This window comes from Myotis daubentonii, chromosome 1, assembly GCF_963259705.1.
Source record: "Myotis daubentonii chromosome 1, mMyoDau2.1, whole genome shotgun sequence".
In the NCBI taxonomy this organism is placed as follows: Eukaryota; Metazoa; Chordata; class Mammalia; order Chiroptera; family Vespertilionidae; genus Myotis; species Myotis daubentonii.
The window spans coordinates 74,591,136-74,612,482 of NC_081840.1; the positions used below are offsets into that span (position 1 = coordinate 74,591,136).

The following is a 21,347-nucleotide window of genomic DNA, read 5'->3' on the forward strand; positions in this document are numbered from 1 at the left end:
CAAAGATAGAAACATCAATGATGAGAGAGAATCATTGATTGGCTGCCTCCTGCATGCCCCCTATTGGGGACTGAGCCCACAATCTGGGCATGTGCCCTTGACCAGGAATTAATGCATGAACTCCTAATTCATGGGTCTCCACTCAACCACTGAGCCACATTGGTTGGGGCAATCAAGTTCTATTTTTTATGTGAAAACTCCCACTAATTTTATTAATTAGTTTTATCCTATCCTATATAATAATCCTATATAATAAAGAGGTAATATGCAAGTTGATCATCAAGGCCTCGCACAAGATGGCCGCCACAAGATGTCTGGCAGGGGAGGGCAGTTGTGGGCAACCAGGCCTGCAGGGGAGGGCAGTTGGGGGTGACCAGGCCTGCAGGGGAGGGCAGTTGGGGGCAATCGGCCAGCAGAGGAACAGTTAGGCATCGATCAGGCTGGCAGGGCAGTGATTACAGGTGATCAAGCTGGCAGGCAGGAACAGTTAGGGGCAATCTGGCAGGCAGGCAGGAGAGCAATTGGGAGCCAGATTCCGGATTGTGAGAGGGATGTCTGACTGCCGGTTTAAGCCCAAATCCTGTGGGATCAGTCAGACATCACCCAAGGGGTTCCAGATTGAAGAGGGTGCAGGCTGGGCTGAGGGACACCCCCCCCCCACACCAGTGTATGAATTTTGTGCATCAGGCCTCTAGTCTATACTAATAAAAGCCTAGGTGGTCCTCACACCCTCAAGCACAATGTCGTCACAAGATGGCTGCCACCAGATGGCCATGCGCACAGTGAAGGCAGGGCCCGGCAGATGCTCCGAGTGGTGAGGCCTGGGGGTCCCGTGGCTCCGCACGGTGCAGAGGAGGCCGGTCCTGGTTTCTCTGCCACCTCGTGCGGAGGAGGCAGGTTGCAGCAGAGAAGGGCAGTTGTGGGCGATCAGGCCTGCAGGGGAGAGTAGTTGGGAGCGATTGGGCTGGCAGGGGAGCAGTTAGGCGTCAATCAGGCCGGCAGGGGAGTGGTTAGGGGGCGATCAGGCTGGCAGACAGAAGGGGTTAGGGGCAACCAGGCAGGCAGGCAGGTGAGCAGTTAGGAGCCAGCAGTCCCAGATTGGAGAGGTTGCAGACTGGACTAAGAGACACCCCCGACCCATGCATGAATTTTGTGCACTGGGCTTCTAGTTTAATATAAGGATAATATGCAAATCAACTGAAAGGCAGAACAACTGGTCGCTATGATGCACACTGACCACCAGGGAGCAGATGCTCAATGCAGGAGTTGCCCCCTCATGGTCAGTGTGTTCTCACAGGGGAAGCACCGCTCAGCCAGAAGCCAGGCTCATGGTTGGCGAGTGCATGGCGGTGGTGGTGGGGGGAGCCTCTCCTGCCTCCAAGTCAGTGCCAGTGGGTGCATCCCCTGAGGGCTCCCAGACTGCAAAAGGGCACAAGCCAGGCTGAGCGACCCCCAACCCCCAGTGCATGAATGTCACCCACTGGGCATCTAGTTTCTTTATAAACCTTTGAGGGAAATGAAAACATACTGGGAATGCAGGCAGTTGCAGCTTGCAGCCTATTGACCTGCAAAGCTGATAAATTAACCTGCTACAAACCACAAACCCAGTAAGTGGTGCACAGCTGAATTCAGGTCAGGCAATCTGTCTTTCATGGGGCTACTCCCCATTCTCACTCCAGGAGTTCTTAGTAGTGTGATCGCAAGTATGTGCACACACACACACAAATGTACCACAGACCCCTTTGGAAGTTCAGTGAAGTCCAAAGTTTTCTCATTAGAATAATAGTCCAAAACCATGAAATAAAATACGTAAGAGCTCAAAGAAAACCAATTATATTGAAATATATTTATCAAAATGAGCAATGAGGACATAGGAATGAGCTTTATGACTGAGAAGTGCCCAGATAGGGACTAGATGTTAATCCTAGAACTTCAGAAATATTTTAGCCAGATGTAATGTCTGATGCTATAATTTTATGATTCCATTTTTAACAATTTCCTGGACAATACTTTCACCATGTCTTTAAATAATAGTTCTTTTATATTTTCATATATCTAAACAGTATTTCTGCCTTTAGATAAATGTATTTACTAATGTGCTGTATATAAAATGAATAGATAATTGTCATTATTCATTTTCCATTTGATACTTTTAATAAATCCAGTTATAAGAATTTAAAGCATTTTATTACTATATTTTGAATAGGCAAAAGACACAAAATATGTGAATAACACTTCACCACTTTTTACTTATGTACTTTTATTTTAAAATGTTATTGTAACAAAACAAAATAGTGGCCTATTAAACATTGTGTATTTATTATTTTTTTTCTTTCACACACTCTTGAAATATATTTCAACTTAAAATGAACAAGAAACCTCAAAAATATAATACTTCTTTTGAAAAACACAAGCATACGAAAGACAACATTAACTATAGAAATACACAAAAAATTAATAATTGGCAGAAATTCAATATTTCAACATTAGTTAATAGTAAATAAATTGACACATCCTATTGTAGTTTTAAAACCATGCCCTTTAAGTTCAAGTAAGCACATCTATTTCCATTTCCGTAACCCTATGATTTTTTACATAAAATTTAACACAATTACAATATTATTAATATTTATTAAGCCTTTAATGAGTGCCAAGTTCTGCTATTTTATTACATGTGTTTTGGCTTAATTTCACAAAATCTCTAATGATTAAATACTATGTGCACAGTTCATAGATTAAGAAACTGAGTCTTGGAAACATTAAAAATACTTGCTCAAGATTGCACAATGAGAAAGTGTAGCACTGGAATGCAACCTACAGCAGATTGATCCTATCTAATTGCTAAAAATGTGTCCTTAAACACAGAGGAACAATCTTGTACTTTAATGACACCCCAGAACCCAGCAAGGGCTTAAACAAAGAACGTGCTCAAGAAATAATTATTGAACTAAAAATTGAAATTTTAGAAGTGAGGTGTATATTTAAAACAAAGATGATAATTTTTGCTGAATAATGGGAATGCGGCATAAGTCCATTTCTAACTTACCTTTTTGCAGTCTTCTGACTGACTGAAGCAAGAAGGAATAGCTTATGATTTGATTAAAAAATGAACTAGTATTTCAAATTTCAAATGTGGTTTTATATGTAACATTACATTTCTGCATAAACTTCTGCATATTATTTAACCAAAGATATTAAATATTTGGCTTGGAGGTTATTTGACCTAAAACACATAGAGACCTTAAAGGTTGAAGAAAAATGTAAGAAACTATGAATGCCATTTCTGATTTTGCAAGAGAGAGGCTTGTGTTTTCCTCAAAGTACTTACAAAAGTGCCTGCATCCATGGTGACAGGCTGTTTCCTGCATCCTTTTCATATACTTCAGTCAATTCAAGAAGATACAGCCTATCAGTGTTGTTATCCATAGAAATCTCAAAGTTTCAGGCAATTAAATATAGTCCCACACCTCCATGCTAGCAATGGAAAACTGAAAAGTGTTCTATTTATTTTTCTGCCATATGTCTTAACAAGCTACAGTCTTAAAGACATGCTAAAACTAAAATATCAAATTTTGTGTGCTTGTGGATTGGTCTGAGTGCAATTATTCTTCAAAGGCATACTACTTAAAAATCAGATGCATTTTGTGTCACAGTCCATGGGGATGGGAAGGGAAAAGCTAATGATATTTTTAGAATCCATTCTGTCCACTTTATATAAAATAGTTACATCAAATAATTAACCCACTTTTATTATCCTTCTATTAGCTATTAAAAGGGGACAATGAGGTAAAGAGAATCTTCCAGAATAACACAATTAGGAAATGGCAGATCCAGGATTTAATTCTGAGGTCCATGTATGTTTGGAGCATTGATCTTTGCCCCTTACAGTGATTTAGCCTTGAGCTAGCTCTATAAAACCTCAGGACTTCAGGTTCTTTAGCTGTTAGGGAAATGGGTTGGTCAACTGATTTCCAAACACTGTCTCGTAATAAAAATGTATTTAACATATTAATAAACCAAGTTAGGGAGAATTCTACTCTATATTTGTTAAATTATTTTCTTCCTTGCCCTAACCTGTTTGGCTCAGTGGATAGAGCATCAGCCTGCGGAATCAAGGGTCAGGTTCGATTCTGGTCAAGGGCATGTACATTGGTTGCGGACACATACCCAGTAGGGAGTGTGCAGGAGGCAGCTGATCGATGTTTCTCTCTCATCGATGTTTCTAATGCTCTATCCCTATCCCTTCCTCTCTGTAAAAAATCAATAAAATGTATTTTTTTAAAAAATTATTTTCTTCCACAGGTTATGTTATATTGAAAATAAGACCCAAAACTCATACTAAGACTAATAATACTTTTGAATATTTTATTTGAGATAAAAATGTCACAAATTTAACAGTTAATAATTTTCCAAATGTTTTATCTTAGAATTAAATGAATTCATCATATCTATGATATTCAGCCAGGTTTTAATGACTTAAACTTTTAAAAGTTTGATTAATTATCTGCTATATCAATTATCAAGTGTGATAATTATGTGCCTATTAAGAAACCATATTGTTAAATTTCAGGACCTCCAAACTGTTCTCTTTTGTTCAAAGTTGACTCAGAACTCAAACAATTAGACCCATTAAATCAAGATTGTTCAACAATATTCAAAATAATCTGTTTATTATCTCAATTTTTTCATGAAAATATTCTGCTGCTATGGAAAAAAAACACAACTTATTATGCCCAAAACTCTAAGTTAAAGCTCTACATGTGGATACCATCAGAGTACCACAAAGTTATGCAGCTGAGTGATATGTTCTGAGTTAAAATACTAGTGAAGAATATTTTATCTCAGCCTTCTCTAAGTAGTCTTAATCTAAGTATGTTTATAGGGTTCGATCTATAAAACCTGAATTCATGTTCACAAATTTGATGTGTACATTTTTCTATGGGAAAAAAATAGATTTTTGACAGATTTTTAAATGGATTCATAATCTTAAAAGGATTGTAAACATTGCACTGACTTTTAAGCAAGATATTTTATATTTTTCAACCTTGGCTTTTTATTTTCATGAATTTAGACTAAATAACTGAAAAGGCAGCTAGTGAGTTTAATTTTTCTATTGCACCAAGGACAGAACTCAGGATACGAAATCTCAGACAGGAGGTCTCTGTTCACTGCACTGGATATCTTGGGGTCCTTTTCCCAAGATATAAATATTGATTACTTAGTTTCTTCATCACAGCTGTTTTCACTTCCTGATTTCTCAGAGTATAGATAAGTGGATTCAAAAAAGGGGTGAAGATGGTATAGAAAACAGAGAGAACTTTGTCCACTAGGAAGTTTGTGAAGGGCCACACGTAGATGAAGATGCAGGGCCCAAAGAACATTAACACAACAATGAAATGTGCAGTGCAGGTAGAAAAAGCCTTAGATGATCCTATGGAAGAGTGGTCCTTGATAGTAACAAGAACAATAATGTATGAGGTGAGCAAAAGCAGAAAACTTATAAGAGCAATCACACCACTGGTTGAGATCATGAAAACCCCAAGGACATATATATCTATACAAGACAGCTGGATGACCAAAGGAAGGTCACAGAAGAAACTATCTATAACATTGGGGCCACAGAAGGGTAAATAGAGAATAAAAGCTAACTGGCTCATTGTATGCAGGAAGCCCACCATCCAAGAAGTTACCACAAGCCCAACACATACTCTTTGGCTTATAATAGTTGAATAATGGAGAGGTTTGCATATGGCAATGTACCTGTCAAAAGACATGGAGATCAGCAGCACAATCTCAGTCCCAGTGAAGAGGTGCAATAAGAAGATCTGAGAAATGCAACCCTCAAAGGAGATGGTCTTGCGTTGAGCAAAGAAGTCCATGATCATCTTTGGAGTGGCAAAAGAGGACAGGCACATGTCAATGAGAGACAAATTGCTGAGTAGGAAGTACATGGGGGAGTGAAGGTGTGGGGTGGACAGGATCGTGAACAAAATCAGGCAGTTACCCAACATGGTCATTAAATAGAAAATGAAAAATATCACATTGAAGAAAATCTGGAGCTCAGGAGAATCAGTAAGTCCAAGTAACACAAATTCAGACACTCTGGAATGGTTGAACCCCTCCATTGATCTACAGACTTTGCTCTAAAATGACAAAATGGAACAGAATGATAGAGCTAGAAAATGTGACACTTCTATAAGTACATAATAAGGAGTTATGATATTAGTTAATACTTTACTAGAGTATTGATTATTGCCTAAAATCCAACTAATAACTATCTCAGTAACAATTTTTTCTTTTTGGAATCACTTAACAATTGCTATGAGATATCAATTCAAATGGACAACTTCTTGGTTTTGACTAGCATTAGTACATGTTGGTTTATATTCATCACATACCCACACTATAATTTCCTGTTCTGAATGTTATATAATCAATATTTATAGAGGAAGATTACACTGAGTTAGTGTGCTCTACATAATAAACCAGATAAATAAAAAAGTTAAATAAAGGTGGAAATAGCAACAGTTTCTGTTAAACCAAAAGAAAAAAGCAATTATATTGAATCCATTATTGTTGAGCACTGGATTTAAATAACAGTTTAACATGATTTCAGAGGACTAACTTAGTTTACAAGGGTGATAAATGATTTTTCATTTAAGTGAATTCCCAATCTTCTCAGCTACAGAAAAATCCAGTTTCATTCTCATTTCACTTGCCTACTTTCAAAGTGTTTTGTCAGTATTGATAAGTACTATTTTTATCTATTAAAATTTAAATGATAAATTAATTTCTAATTCCATAAAACTACTGATGACCAAATGATATATCCATAACATATGAGAGTTATTCTCAACCTTGTTACTTCATAATCTCATAGAAACATTTAAAAAAAGAAGAAATCCCTCTTTCAATTTTCCTCATGCTGCTCAAATACATTTATTTTTATTGATTAGGGAAAAAAAAAGTTTTAGGACTGGGCCAGGAAATGCATAAGATGAGTGCTGGGTATCTTGTAGTACCAGAATATAAGATGCTAAAAACAAAACAAAGCAAACAAAAAACCCACATTGATGGCAGCATGTCAAAGTGACACCAGAGCCAACTGAAAGAGGACTCATTTCAAAATTGACTTTTCAATTTAGAGCACATTTCAAGTTCTGCAAATATGTCCTATGGCACTTTTCATCTAGGCAACCTCCCTTTTTCCCATTTGGAAAAATATATGGTTTCACCCTCATATACTTTACATATTCAAATTGTTCTATCAATATTGATGAATATTTTTTTGATTTCTCAGAGAACAATATTCCAGAAATCTTAAAACTGAACTGTGGCAAAAGGGCTAATGGTTAAAGTATTCTTGACTTGCTCTGTGATCTTGATCATTCCTCAGTAGCCTCTCAGAGATTTGCTTCTTTGTCTGTGAGAATTAAATTAGGTGGTTTATATAAAGCAGTAAAAATATTTTCTGGGTAAGATTCATGAACTCTCCAGGTTTCCCAAAGCAAATTTAAGAATACTGTTCAAAAATAATCAGTTTGACTTATTGTATTAATACTAGTAGTAATAATTGCAGTAAAAATATTCTAAGTTTCAATTCATAAATTAGACACAGATATATGCTTCCAAAACAACTTCATCTTTTTAAAGTTAAATTACTTATTTTCATATGAAAATTATATGAGTACCTTAATGTATTAAATTCACTGAAAATTCTCAGCCTTATATATTTAAATATTTCTCCTACTTTCCTGACTTAATAATGTAGTTATTAATGAGAGCGTGGAAACTCTTACTATATCCAGTTTACATACATAATAAATGTATTATGTATTCATTGTCAGTGAATAGAGTTGTCAGGTTTTTACCTCCTCTCGTTTCAGAAGGGTACCTCCAGTACCTATTTAGTGGAATTATTCATCCTTATAGACAAATTATATATATATATATATATATATATATATATATATATATATATATATATATATAAAATTTTCTTTACTACTCCTCTATTATTTTTGCTTTATATAATTATAAACAAATATTTTTTGCTAACTGAAGAACACAAACTAAAATTGCTTCTCAAGATCCTTAATATTATTTCCAGCTGTTAACCTACCAGCTACTCATCAGGGATCAAAAACACCACATCCTCCAAGATTCACAAGCCTACTGAAATCACCATAGTCCTTAGTAAGCATCAGAAGTGTGGAATATGGATATATATTTTCTCTAGTCTTGGTATGAAAGCCACTCGAAGACAGCAACATTTAGGAGATCAGGGATTAGACACAACGATCTATTTGCAGTGGGAGTTATTAAAATGTTTAGCAACTTTCCCCAAAGTTGCAAGAACTGTGAGGAGTGTCTTTGCTATTGAAAGTGAAGATGCATATCATGTTGAGATAGTGTGATTACAGAAACAGCACAACTGGCACTGGACTAGGAGGAGAGCTTTGCAAAGCCATTTAAGAAGTATTTAAGGAGCAAAAAATTGCTTTGAATATGGAAATATTGCTACCTTTCTGCCCCAGTATTCTATGTGCCAAAGTTGGAAAATTACTCTTTTTATGGTAAGGACATTAAAAATTAGTACAGGCTAAAAGGTATGATAGCTGCTGCCACAGGTGGCTGAAATCTGAGGAAGAGGTAGGGCAAGTTGGAAAACCCAAAGTACCTGGAAGAAGTGAAACAGTTACTATGCAAGTACCCTAGAGGGATGATGTAAGAATTGAACTATACAAACAAATGTAAAGCATTCAGCACTATACCTGGCACAGAGGAATTGCTGGATAAAATATGGTAGAAGGAATAGCGGAGATTTTAATAATTATTAATATTATTTTTTGAAGTGTCCATGAAACATAATCCAGGAAAATACTAGATGTGGATTCTCAACTTAAAACCATAACTGAGAATCTTGCCATGTTTACCTGAAGGCCAATCATTTATCTGTGACTTGCTCTCCAAACCCAACTTTCTTCCCAAATAGCTCAGTGATTTGAACCCTTCACAACTACCATACCTACTCTACATTCCCCACAGGACTAGCAAACCAGCCCAATGTAGTCTTCCCAGCTGATCACATTCCTTTATGACTCTGAAATAAGAAAAAAAGTGACTAAATCTTTAAGATCTTTAAATGTTTTCATCTGTTAAAGAGAGAGAAAGGAAATGACTAAAAAGACCCCCAAAAAGAAAGAAAAATTAAAAAGCCAACCATCACACACAAAGATGTGGTAAAATGTAAAGTATTTGCCCTGGTTTAAAACAAAAGGTAAGTGTATATCATTATTACTGGAGTTATCATGGAAAAGGCAAGAAAATTAACAGAAAAATAAAAAAATTAAAGATAATTTAGGAAAACAAACAATCCAATTAAAAAATGGGCAAAGGACCTAAATAGACACTTCTCCAGAGAAGATATACAGAAGGCCAAGAGGCATATGAAAGAGTGCTCAAAGTTACTAATCATCCAAGAGATGCAAATTAAAATGACCATGAGGTATTACCTCACATCTGTCAGAATAGCTACAATCAATCAGTCAACAAAACAAGTGCTGATGAGTATGTAAAGAAAAGGGAACCTTAATACTCTGGTGGTGGAAATGCAGACTGGTGCAGTCACTGTGGAAAACATTATGGAGTTTCCTCAAAAAAATAAAAAATTGAACTGCCGTTTGACCCAGTGATCCCACTTCTAGGAATAAATCCTAAGAATCCCAAAACACCAATCAGAAAGAATATATGCACCTTTATATTCATAGCAGCATTATTTACAACTAGTGGCCCACTGCACTAAATTTGTGCACATTAAAAGGGAATTATTAGAGGAAATATTTTAATATTGCTATTTGCCCTTTCTCTATAATACAAGTGTCAGAGATGAAAGAAAATTAGTAAAATGTATATGAAAATCTCCCTCTTGTCAGAGTGTGGGGTGCGCTGTGGGGCCCAGAGTCAAGTCCCCACCCATCCACGCATGCCTTGAGATTGCACAAGACCCAGACCCAGCCGGCCCCACCCCCATCAAGCCCCGCAGGGTGGGGGGCACAGCCTCAGGTCACCCGGCCCGGTGACAGGCAGGGGGCACAGCTTCAGGTCCCCTGTCAAGTTCCACCACGTGGGGGGTGCAGCCTTAGGTCCCCCAGCCTGGTGCTGAACAGGGGGTGTGGCTTCAGGCCCCCTGAGTAGCCTCAGGTTCCCTGGCCCTGGCGCCAGGGTGGATGGCGCGGCCTCCGGTCCCCCGGCCTGGCCTCAGGTCTTCCGGCCCTGGTGCCAAGGCAGGGGCCACAACCTCAGGTCCCCCAGCCCCAGTGTGAGGGCGCGAGGGCACAAAGGCATGACAACCATTTGCATGTTAGCTCTTTATTATATAGGATGGCTAAGATCTGAAAACAGCCCAAGTGCCCATCAGTAGATTAATGGATAAAAAAAAGCTGTGGTACATTTACACCATGGAATACTATGCAGCAGTAAAAAAAAAAGAAGGATCTCTTACCCTTTGAGACAGCATGGAGAGACCTGGAGAATATTATGCTAAGTGAAATAAGCCAGTCAGAGAAAGACAAGTATCACATGATCTCACTTATATGTGGAAGCTAATGAACAAAATAAACTAACCAACAAAAGAGGTCCAGAGGCCTGGAAGCATGGCACAGACTGACAAATCTCAGAGAAAAGGTGAGGTGGGGGGAATAGATTAAACAAAGAACTTATATGTGTGTGTGCGTGGCCCATGGGCATGGACAATAATATGGTGGGGGCCTGGGGTGGACAGGGGCTGGGTGGAGGGAGGTGGTGGGGGAATAGAGGGGACATCTGTAGTACTCTCAACAGTAAAAATAAGTATAAATTTTTTAAAAGAGCATGAAGAGCTTCTGGGGCATTATGAAACGGTTCTGTAATTGGTTGTGGTAGTGGTTACATGATTTACACATGTGCTAAAATTCATAGAACTGCATACCAAAAGAAACTAAAATCAATTTTACTTTAAGATGATTTATAAAGTAGAATTTTAAAAAGCAAAATCAGGAAATTCAGTACAGTGGCCAGTTACAAAATAAGCAAATAAAACCGATAGCTTCTTATAAATCAATTACCTGTTAAAGTATATAATAAAACACAGCCTATTCAGATGAACATTAAGATATACAAATAGGAATAATATGAATCAGGACTATGTTGTATTTGTGTGACAACAAACTATATTACTTTATAAAAAAAAATAAAACAACTGGAATAAATTGAAACATATACTGTGTTATTGGATGGAAAAAATCAATAACATTCAATACATAAAGTCCTATAACCGCTATGTAAGTTTTTTGATTTAACAAAATAATTTTCAAAATATTTCTAGAAGAAAGTCAGATGTGAGTAGTAAAGAATTAGAAATAATATTTCTAATATGCAAAAGTATTATAAAGCCACAATATTTAAATGACTCATGAGAAGCATGTGATACAATGAAAAAATTAATGTAAGGGACCTGAGAGTACTGAAAAATAGATATAGATGCAAAAATATGTAAGAATTTATAATATTACTAGTGGCCTGGTGCACAGATTCATGCACATTGAAAGGAAATTAATTAGAAGAAATATTTTAATACCGCTATCCACCCTTTCTCTATAATAGAAGTGTCAGAGAGGAAAGAAAATTAGTCAAATGTATATGAAAATAATATATAAATTGATTAATAACTAAACAACATGATATAACAACAAAGACATGATATAAAAACAACAAAAACATGATATAAAAACAACATTGATAAAAAACAATGACTGATAAATTGATTAAACTTATTCTAATATCTCCCTGTATACCACATTAAGAGTAAAAAATACTTTCAGAGTGCTTGACTAACTTCCCTTGTGATAAAGTATTTACAAGTTTAACTTTAACATCACACGCTCTTCGAACTTGAAAGAAAGCAACATGTAACTGACCATGTCCGAAAACGGGGTTCAGGTAGGAATATTCCTACTCTGTCTAGAATTTGTCCTTGTGATTTATTTTTTTAAATATATTTTTTATTGATTAAGATATTACATATGTGTCCTTATCCCCACGTTACCCCTACCCCCCCCCCCCGCTCATGCCCTCACCCCCCTCCCCCGTTGTCCATGTCCATTGGTTAGGCCTATATGCTTGCATATAAGTCCTTTGGTTGATCTTTCCCTCTTACCCCCACCCTCCCCTACCTTCCCTCCAAGGCCCTACAGTCCAATCAATGCCTCTCCATCTCTGGATCAGTCCTTGTTCATCAGTTTATGTTGCTCATTATATTCCACACATGAGTGAGATCATGTGGTATTTATCTGCTCTCCAGTTCCATCCATGCTGTGGCAAATGGTAAGAGTTCCTTTTTCTTCTTCCTCTTCTTAAAGAATACCTTTCAGCATTTCATACAATGCTGGTTTGGTGGTGATGAAGTCCTTTAGCTTTTTCTTATCTGTGAAGCTCTTTATCTGACCTTCTATTCTGAATGATAGCTTTGCTGGATAAAGTAATCTTGGTTGTAGGTGCTTGCTATTCATCACTTTGAATATTTCTTGCCACTCTCTTCTGGCCTGCATGGTTTCTGTTGAGAAATCAGCTGACAGTCGTATGGGTACTCCCTTGTAGGTAACTGACTTTCTTTCTCTTGCTGCTTTTAAGATTTTCTCTTTGTCTTTTGCTCTTGGCATTTTAATTATGATGTGTCTTGGTGTGGTCCTCTTTGGGTTCCTTTTGTTTGGCGTTCTCTGCACTTCCTGAACTTGTAAGTCTATTTCTTTGACCAGGTAGGGGAAGTTTTCTGTCATTATTTCTTCAAATAGGTTTTCAATATCTTGCCCTCTCTCTTCTTCTGGTATCCCTATAATTCTGATGTTGGTACGCTTGAAGTTGTTCCAGAGGCTCCTTACACTATCTTCATATTTTTGGAATCTTTTTTCTTTTCTCTTTTTCGGTTGGGTATTTTTTGTTTCTTTGTATTTGAAATCTTTGACTTGATTCTTGGGATCCTCTTGTCTGCTGTTGGATCTCTGTATATTATTCTTTATTTCAGTCAGTGTATGCTTAATTTCTAGTTGGTCCTTTTTCATATCCTCGAGGGTCTCACTAGATTTCTTGAGGGTCTCACTAAATTTATCAGCGGTTTCCATAAAATCCTTGAAAAACCTTATAAACGTGGTTTTGAACTCTATATCTAGTCGTTTGCTTTCCTCCATGTCTGTCATTTGTGACCTGTTTCTTTGTCTCCGCATTTTTTTATGCTTCCCTGTGTTGGTAGAGTGGTTTTGTGTGCTAGGTGTCCTGTAGGGCCCAGTGGCTCAGCCTCCCCCGTTACCTGAGGTAGACACTCTTGGTGCACCCCCTTGTGGGTTTTGTGCGCAGTCTTGTTGTAGTTATGCCTTGATTGTTGTAGGATCACTGGGAGGAGTTTACCTCCAGGCCAATTGGCAGTGAGAATCAGCTGTCTGCAGTGGGAGAACTTCTGTGCTGAAGACACCCTTCTGGGGCAAGACTTGCTTCAGTGGGGCTTTGGTGCTCACTGAGTCTGCCCCCTGGGTGTGTCCCTTATGGATCTGAGGAGTTGTAATCCGGATGGTCCCCCTCTGACCACTGGGTACACTGGCTCTTGGAGGTTACCCAGCAGGAGCTATGAAGAGAACTGCAGATTCCCCTTCCTTTTTTGGAGTTTGGAGGTGCCCTGACGAGGCCCAGCTGTGAAGCAATGCAAGCTGCTGTGGGGCCTTGGGCCTTCTCTTGGAAGTTCTGGGTCTGTGGCCCAGCTGCGGTTTGTTAGTTAATTTTCAGGTTGCAAAGGGCCAGGGCATTCATATGCAAAAGCCTCTGCAGCAGCCTGCGTGGGGCGGGGTCTCAGGGAATCAAAGGGCGGAGCAAGGAACTATGGCGGATTCTCAGTCCTGCCCTATGGGGCCGTGCGCGTCTCAGTGTCCGGATAATTGCTGCAAGCACCTCTGAGTTCTGAGTTCTGCCTGCTGCCAGACAGTCCAGTATCTCCCCGAATGAGTCCTGGGTCCCCAGAGACTTCCCGGAACTGGAGTTCAGAGCAGTCGGGAGCTTGTGACTCCCTCCCGATTCAAAAAGACAGCCGTGTCCTCAGGTACCAGCCCCTTTCCACGCACTCCCGAGCCTCCGTACCTTTGCACTTTACTTCCGCAGCTCCTGACCCTCAATGTGCTTTTCTCTTTCCTTCTAGTTGTAGAATTTCCACTCTGCCAGCCCTCCTGTAAGTTCTGGACAAATGTCCGTTCTGTCCCTTTATTGTGTTTAGAAGTTGTTGTAGGAGGCAGCAATCTCGGCATTTCCCTATGCCGCCATCTTAGTTTCTCCCTTTCCTTGTGATTTATTAATAGTCATCGCAAATGCTGGCATCACAGGAAACTGTCTTCAAATTAATTTAAATGGGAGGCTGCGGGAAGCTACCGCTTGCCAATACTGTTAGTGCACCAAGGAACGTGGAAGGCCAATGGACCTTGGGCGTTAGCAGAGCTGATGCTAAGCACTGAGTGTTGAGATAGTGGTGGCTCAAGGCAGTTTCCTAACCTGATAATCCTTTTACTGTTTACCAAACTTTACCTTTGATATGCCTGTATGCATTGCTAAAGGGCAAATGTGTATTCCAGTAAATTAAAAGCGGACCGGCCAGAGGTCAGGGTGTCTCTTCAAGAAAGAGGTCTCTACCTGGCCCCCCATGCCTTCTAAATTCATATTTCTTGTATAGTATTTTCATTTGTGCATCAGCCCCTCCTTCAGATCCTGAAACCCACCATGCAGGTTGTGGCAGGAGGCCAGTGTCAGACAGGGACAAATAAATTCTTGGAATTAGAACAACCTCTCCTTCCACAGATCCTGTTAATACTTCAGCTTTGATTATATTAGGTCACAATCTTTTGATAATAAATCTAGTACGATTACAAAGATCCCATTTACTATTAAGATTTCTCAGTAGCATGATGATTGCACCTACTTTCAATTTTAATTTACGACACAGCATTCCTGAAGGAGTAATACTATTAAAATATTCATGGGAAATTTTCCCTTTTCCGCATCATCCATTGAATCGATGGAATCATCATTCAAATAGGTGTGAAAATCTCCATCGATTTTTAAATTGCCAGTGTCCATCATATGTACAGGCTGGCCAGTCAGTCACTTAGCCTTTTATATAGATAGATAATGTTTACAGTATTATAACCTTAATTGGCAAAAGAGATTTTTCAGATAAAATTAAGGCTGCTGATAAACTAAACTTAGAATAGGGAGATCATCCAGCATTATCCTGGTAACTCAATATAAACACAAGAGTCTTTAAAAGTGAAAGAGGGATTTTGTAGATATCAATGAAATAATTCTAAAATTTATAAGGGAAGACAATAATCTTGGAATAGCCAGCCCAGAACTAAAAAAAGCACAAAGTGGCAGGACTCACACTAACAACTTTAAGACATATCCTGAAGACACTTTAATCAAGACAGCACTGTATTAATGAAAGAATACATAGCTCAATGAAACACACTACATAGCCTAAAATAGACCCACACAAGTATAGGCAATGATCTTTGACAAAGGAGCAAAAGCAATTCAGTGAAGAAGAAGGTGTTTATTGTGCCGAGCCAGCTCAGCCAAGGGTTCCGCAAGCCTGAGGGAGGGTGGCACAGGATGAAGAAGTGACAGACAAAGAGAATAAGCTGGGTCTGGATCTTCCTGTGCCTGGCTGAGTCCACAGAGAGAGATCCAGAGGCAAGCTGAGCCTTTATTTTATAGCCAGAGGTAAACAAGGTAGTGGTCACCATAGTTACAATGTTCTTGTGAGTTTCACTTGTTTTGGCAGCACTTGCTACATCTCCCTCAGCCCATTAGCTTCCCAGATAAGATCTAGGGAGCATCATAAGGTCAAGCCTAATTATACTAAGAGGACTGTGCCCTCTAAGCTGGGACTTGTTTGTGGCTTTGCCAACAAGTCAGTCCAAGGCTTAACCCTATAGTCGGGCCCTACAGTTTATACCTGTAAAACTGACAAAATTTTAATATTAGATATTTCTGAGTGGTTGAATTGTATCTAATTTTCACATTATTTTAAATTCATTTATTTAATAAATATTTATGAGCACCTACTTTCTGCCAGGCAGTTGACAAATAACTCCCTGCTTTCATGGATATTGGAAAAAGACAGGCAATAAAATAAATATGTGGGACATATGTCATGTTAATAGGTGATAAATACTGTGGACAAAAGTAATGTAGGGAAGAGGGATATGGAGAATTGTGAGAGTGGGTTGCAACTTTTAAGAGGGTGGTCAGGGAAGGTCTCACATGGAAAGGTGATATTTAAGGAAAGGACTGAAATAAATTATGAAGTGAGTCATGCCAATCAACACCTTCAGAAAGCACATTCCAGACAGAGGAAACAGTAAATCCAAAGTCCTGGGAGGGGCTGGGACAACGTGGCACATTCTAGGAGCAGGAGGCCAGTAGGGCTGAACAATGTGGAATGGAGTAGGATGAGAGGTCAGAGAGAGGAACGGGGGAGGAGTTTTGATATAGAAAGGGTTGGGTTGTATGGATTTTTATGGTAGATAACAAGGAAGGACTTCAGCCCTTTAAGTAAGATGGGAGTTATTGAGGGTTTTGAGAAAAGGAGGGTGATGATGTGACTGTATTTTAAATAGGTGATTCTAGATGCTCAGCTAAAAATAAACTAAAATAGGACAAGAACAAAATTGAGACTAGTAAAGAGGCTACAGCCATAAAAGATGATGGTTTGGGCTCAGATGGTAGAATTTGAAGGAGAGATCATCTATTCTAGCAGTTTTATGATGGCAGAGCTAATCCATACTTGCTAATACATTGCATGTGTAATATGAGAGAAAATGTTTCTAAAATATTATGAATCCAATATTTTGGACTAGAGATTGGAAGGGTGGAATTACAATTCACCAAGATGGGTTGTGGGGTGGAGAGAAGGGTGTAGTAAAGATGAAGCGTCAGTCTGGAATATTATGTGTGAGGCGACACTAATACATTAAAGTTGAGCTGTTGCAGTGGCATAGGATGCTGGCTCTGGGACAGGAGCCTAGAGTTCACAAGAAAGATATGTATAGAGTTAATCAACATGTAGTTGAAATTAAAAGCTGGACAGCTAAGGAGAAACTCTCAAAGAAAAATGAGAAAACAGCTGGTTTAGTGGAGGGAGACTATGAAAGTGGATTCCTGAGAAGGCAGTGACCCACTGTGTCAGATGCTGCTCAGGAATCAAATACAAGACCTAAATAAAGATCATTGATATCATTGACGATCGTGACAAGAGCTGTTTTATTGGCCTGATCAGATGAGTTGAAAAGGAAAGAAATTGGAAGCAGAGGGCATAAACATGCCAGCCTGAAAAGGCTAAATACTGTATATTCCAACTATATAACATTATGCAAAAGGCAAAACTACAAAGAAAGTCAAAAGGTCAGTGGTCACCCGAGGCTTGAGGTAGAGGGAAGGGAGGGTGGAATGTACAGGCAGAGCACATAGAATTTTTAGGACAGTAAAACTATTCTGTATGATACTATAATGGTGGACATATGACAATGCTATTTGTCAAAACCTATAGAAATGTAAACCAATGACATTTTTAAATAATGTATCAGTATTAGTTCATCAGTTGTAACAAATGCTCCACACTAATGCAAGATATTAATAGGGAAAAATACATGGGTGTTGTGGGGGGCAGATTATATGGAAACTATATTTTCTGCTTAACTTTTCTATAAAGCTAAACTGTTCTTAAAATATCTACTACTTTTCTTAAGTATAAACAAGTTTGAGAGCTTTGCTGTAAAGAGGAGAGAAATGGGGTAATATGTGGAAGGAGAAAGGTGACAAAGGATTCTATTTAAGGTGAAAGAAATGAGCTTATATGCTGAGGGGGAAATTCAATAGGGAGAAAAAAAATAATGGTGCAGAAGAGCCAGAGGAGAATTACCAAAGTAAATGCCCTGAGAAGTAAAGAGTAGATGGATTCTGAAGCTCAGATGAAGGAATCGGCTTCTGTAGGAGAGTATTTGTCACCCAGTCTCAGGAGAGAGAAAAGGAAGCATGGTCCAGGTGCAGGTGTATGGGTAGATGTAGTGGTAGGAGCTTGTGGAATTTTCTTCTGCTCCTATTCTCAGTGAAATAGGAAGTTAGATGATAAGCTAAGAGTGAGGATGGGAAAGAAGAAATTAGAATACTTTCTATACTCTGAATATTTTTACCATGCACATGAATTATATTCATAAACACTGTAATTTTGATTATTTTTAAAAATAAAAATTAGTCCCTTGTATTTTTTGGTAACAGATTTTCTTTGGATGCTGCCCACTCAGTGTATTCATGAGACTTGATTTGGTTAAGTTAATTAGGCAGGGAGGCAGTAGCAGAAAAGGCTTTGTTTGGCTAGAGGAGACCTGATAGGTACACATTGGCTCTGGATCATCATCTTGACCCCATCCCAGTTCTGTGGCTAACGTGGTGGCATTTTTCTGACAACAGATAGCAAAGATTGTAGGCAAAACCACTGTCTTGATAGTCTAGGTCTTTGTATTGTTCTAGAAGTCATCTCTGGATGCCCAGCATACTGTATGTTCTTCCGGACTTTTCAACTATTTTGTAAGCACAAAACTGTGTATATTAAATCATACTGTGTTTAAAATAACTAGGATGCAATAGCTTCCCGACTGGTTCATTAAAGAACTATCATCATTATACTCAGTGCGAAATCAACAGAGGATGAGATCAACAAATAGCTATGAGTCATACAAATCTGCTAGAAGTAATCATGACATTCTGGAGAAAAGAAAGTGAAATGTTTCCATCACCTTTTCACATAAAAATGACCAGCTTGCCCTAACCGGTTTTGCTCAGCGGATAGAGCATCAGCCTGCGGACTGAAGGGTCCCAGGTTTGATTCCAGTCAAGGGCATGTACCTTGGTTGCGGGCACATTCCCACTGGGGAGTGTGCAGGAGGCAGCTGAGCAATGTTTCTCTCTCATCGATGTTTTTAACTCTCTATCCCTCTCCCTTCCTCTCTGTAAAAAATCAATTATATATATATATATATATATACATATATATATATATATATATATATATATATATATACACACACAAAAGAAAAATCCTGTAAAAAAAATGACCAGCTTTCTTTTCCCTTTCTCTAATTATGGGGAAAATATATTTATAAACATAATTTCCCCATTGGTAGGTTTACAGTTGTGAGGATGCAAAACACAAAGTTTATTATTATATTATTATTTATTAGTGATTGTATTTTTTTCCAAAGGAGGAACTGAAAAATCTACTTTTGCTCCACCCTTATTGATATTTGCACAGAATTACGTGTTTACAGCCCTAAGTAATTTATAAAACTATGTTAGAGAAATCACTGTTGCTTCAAACCTTAGAATGACATTATTATTACAAAAAAGTAACTCTATACTCAGTTTATAGACCCACATGTATGTTATACACCCAGCAGTATCTCTAACTTTAACTCTAATTGTTTACACATTCACTTATTATATATCAGTCAATTTGAATTTTGTTGTGTTTCTTAAATATACCTAGTTCATACTATCTTCAGATTGTTGCACTACCTGTTTTCTCTGCCTAGAATGCTCTGCCTGTAGATATTTGTATGGTTTGCTTTTTTGGATATCAACCAAAATATTACCTCCTCAAGAAGACCTGTCTTGATAAACTGAAAGTAAACTGATTACCCCCTCCGACTTCACACTCTCTATAAATTTTTCAGGACAGTATTCTTCCTGAAACCATGCTATTTATTTTCTATCTTAATGGCTGTCTATTTCCACCAGAAGTAACTTTAGGAAATCAGTAACTTTACTTATCTCATTAATAACTCTTTCTCCAGTGCCTAGAATAGTTCTGACAATGGGAGATGCTCAATAAATGAAATGTTTTGGGAATGTATACATTAATTTCAGAAGAAATTCTCCAGTCTTGATTTTCATATTCTTCCCTTCCTCCCTTTCATCAGGCTAAGTGCTGGTTAAGCAACCTCTTCATGGAAGCTTTTATTTCCTGATTGCGAAGAGTATAAATCACAGGATTCAATAAAGGGAAGATCACAGTGTGGAAGAGAGAAACCACTTTGTCAGCTGGGAAGGCTCTGAAGGGGCGAGTGTAGATGAAGATGGCAGGTCCAAACATGATAAGTATAATAATGACATGAGTAGTACAAGTGGACAGGGCTTTGTTCTTCCCCTCAGCTGGCGACCGATGGACCCGACAGATGATGACTGCATAGGAGGCCAGAAGGCCCAGGAAGCACAGAAGAGTGAGCAGGCCACTGTTGAAGACCATCAGGAGTTCCACCACAAAGATGTCTGTGCAGGCCAGCTTGATGACCTGTGGCACATCGCAGAAAAAGTTATCCAGTTGGTTTGGGCCACAGAAGGGCAAGCGGAGGATGAGGGCCACCTGAATGATGGAGTGGACAAAGCCTCCTAGCCACAGAGCCAACAGCAAGGCATAGCAGGCTCGGGGGTTCATGACAGTTGAATAGTGTAAAGGACGGCAGATGGCGATGTAGCGGTCAAGGGCCATCACAACAAGGAGTAGCCCTTCCCCCCCTCCAAGGAAGTGCAAGAAAAAGAGCTGAGTGATGCAACCCTTGTAAGAGATTACCTTCTTCTCAGAGAGGAAGTCCACCAGCATCCTGGGAGCCACAATGAAGGAGTAGGATGCATCCAGGAATGCCAAGTTGCCCAGGAAGAAGTAGAGGGGGGCTGTGAGGCCAGGGTCTGATCTGATGGTGAGAATGATGAGGAAATTTCCAGGGAGGATGATGAGGTAGAAAATTAAAACTAGCACAAAGACCAGCAGCTGAATATTTTGAGACTGGGTCAGACCAAGGAGGATGAATTCAGTGACCACTGTGCTATTCTCAATTGCCATCTCCTCTGCCTGCAGTACATTAAGAAGCAGAATTTATTATTATGATTATTTCTTCCATAGACTCTAGTTTTTCTCCAGTAAAATATTTTACATGTCTATTGCTTCAATTAAAAACAACATGTTTCAGCCCTCTCCAATATCCTGGTTAAACTCTGAACCTTTCCTTCTTCCAGACTTAAAGCAGGAAAGCAAATAAAAATGCCGTTCTTAAAGCCAGACTCATTCCCATTCACCAATGGGCTTCCATAGAACTGCTCTCCACTTTAAGAGTCTGGCATTCTAAACCTTGTGATTCCTACCTTTTTGAGTTATATGAGAAGCTTCTGATTGATATACAACATAACTCCAATTAGCAAGGTCTTTGCTCTTTTGTGGTTGT

General features: G+C 38.7%; 2 protein-coding genes across 2 annotated transcripts; both read right to left on the reverse strand.

Annotated features, from left to right (window-relative positions):
- Positions 1-5,165: 5,165 nt before the first annotated feature.
- Positions 5,166-6,125, reverse strand: LOC132226923 (olfactory receptor 4K2-like). The gene has a single exon (XM_059681500.1). The coding sequence runs from the start codon at positions 6,123-6,125 to the stop codon at positions 5,166-5,168; it is 960 nt and encodes a 319-aa protein (XP_059537483.1).
- A 13,919-nt stretch (positions 6,126-20,044) lies between these two features.
- Positions 20,045-20,968, reverse strand: LOC132221802 (olfactory receptor 4N2). Its single transcript, XM_059676273.1, has one exon. It carries the CDS (start codon positions 20,966-20,968, stop codon positions 20,045-20,047), a length of 924 nt encoding a protein of 307 aa, XP_059532256.1.
- Between the last annotated feature and the right edge of the window lie 379 nt (positions 20,969-21,347).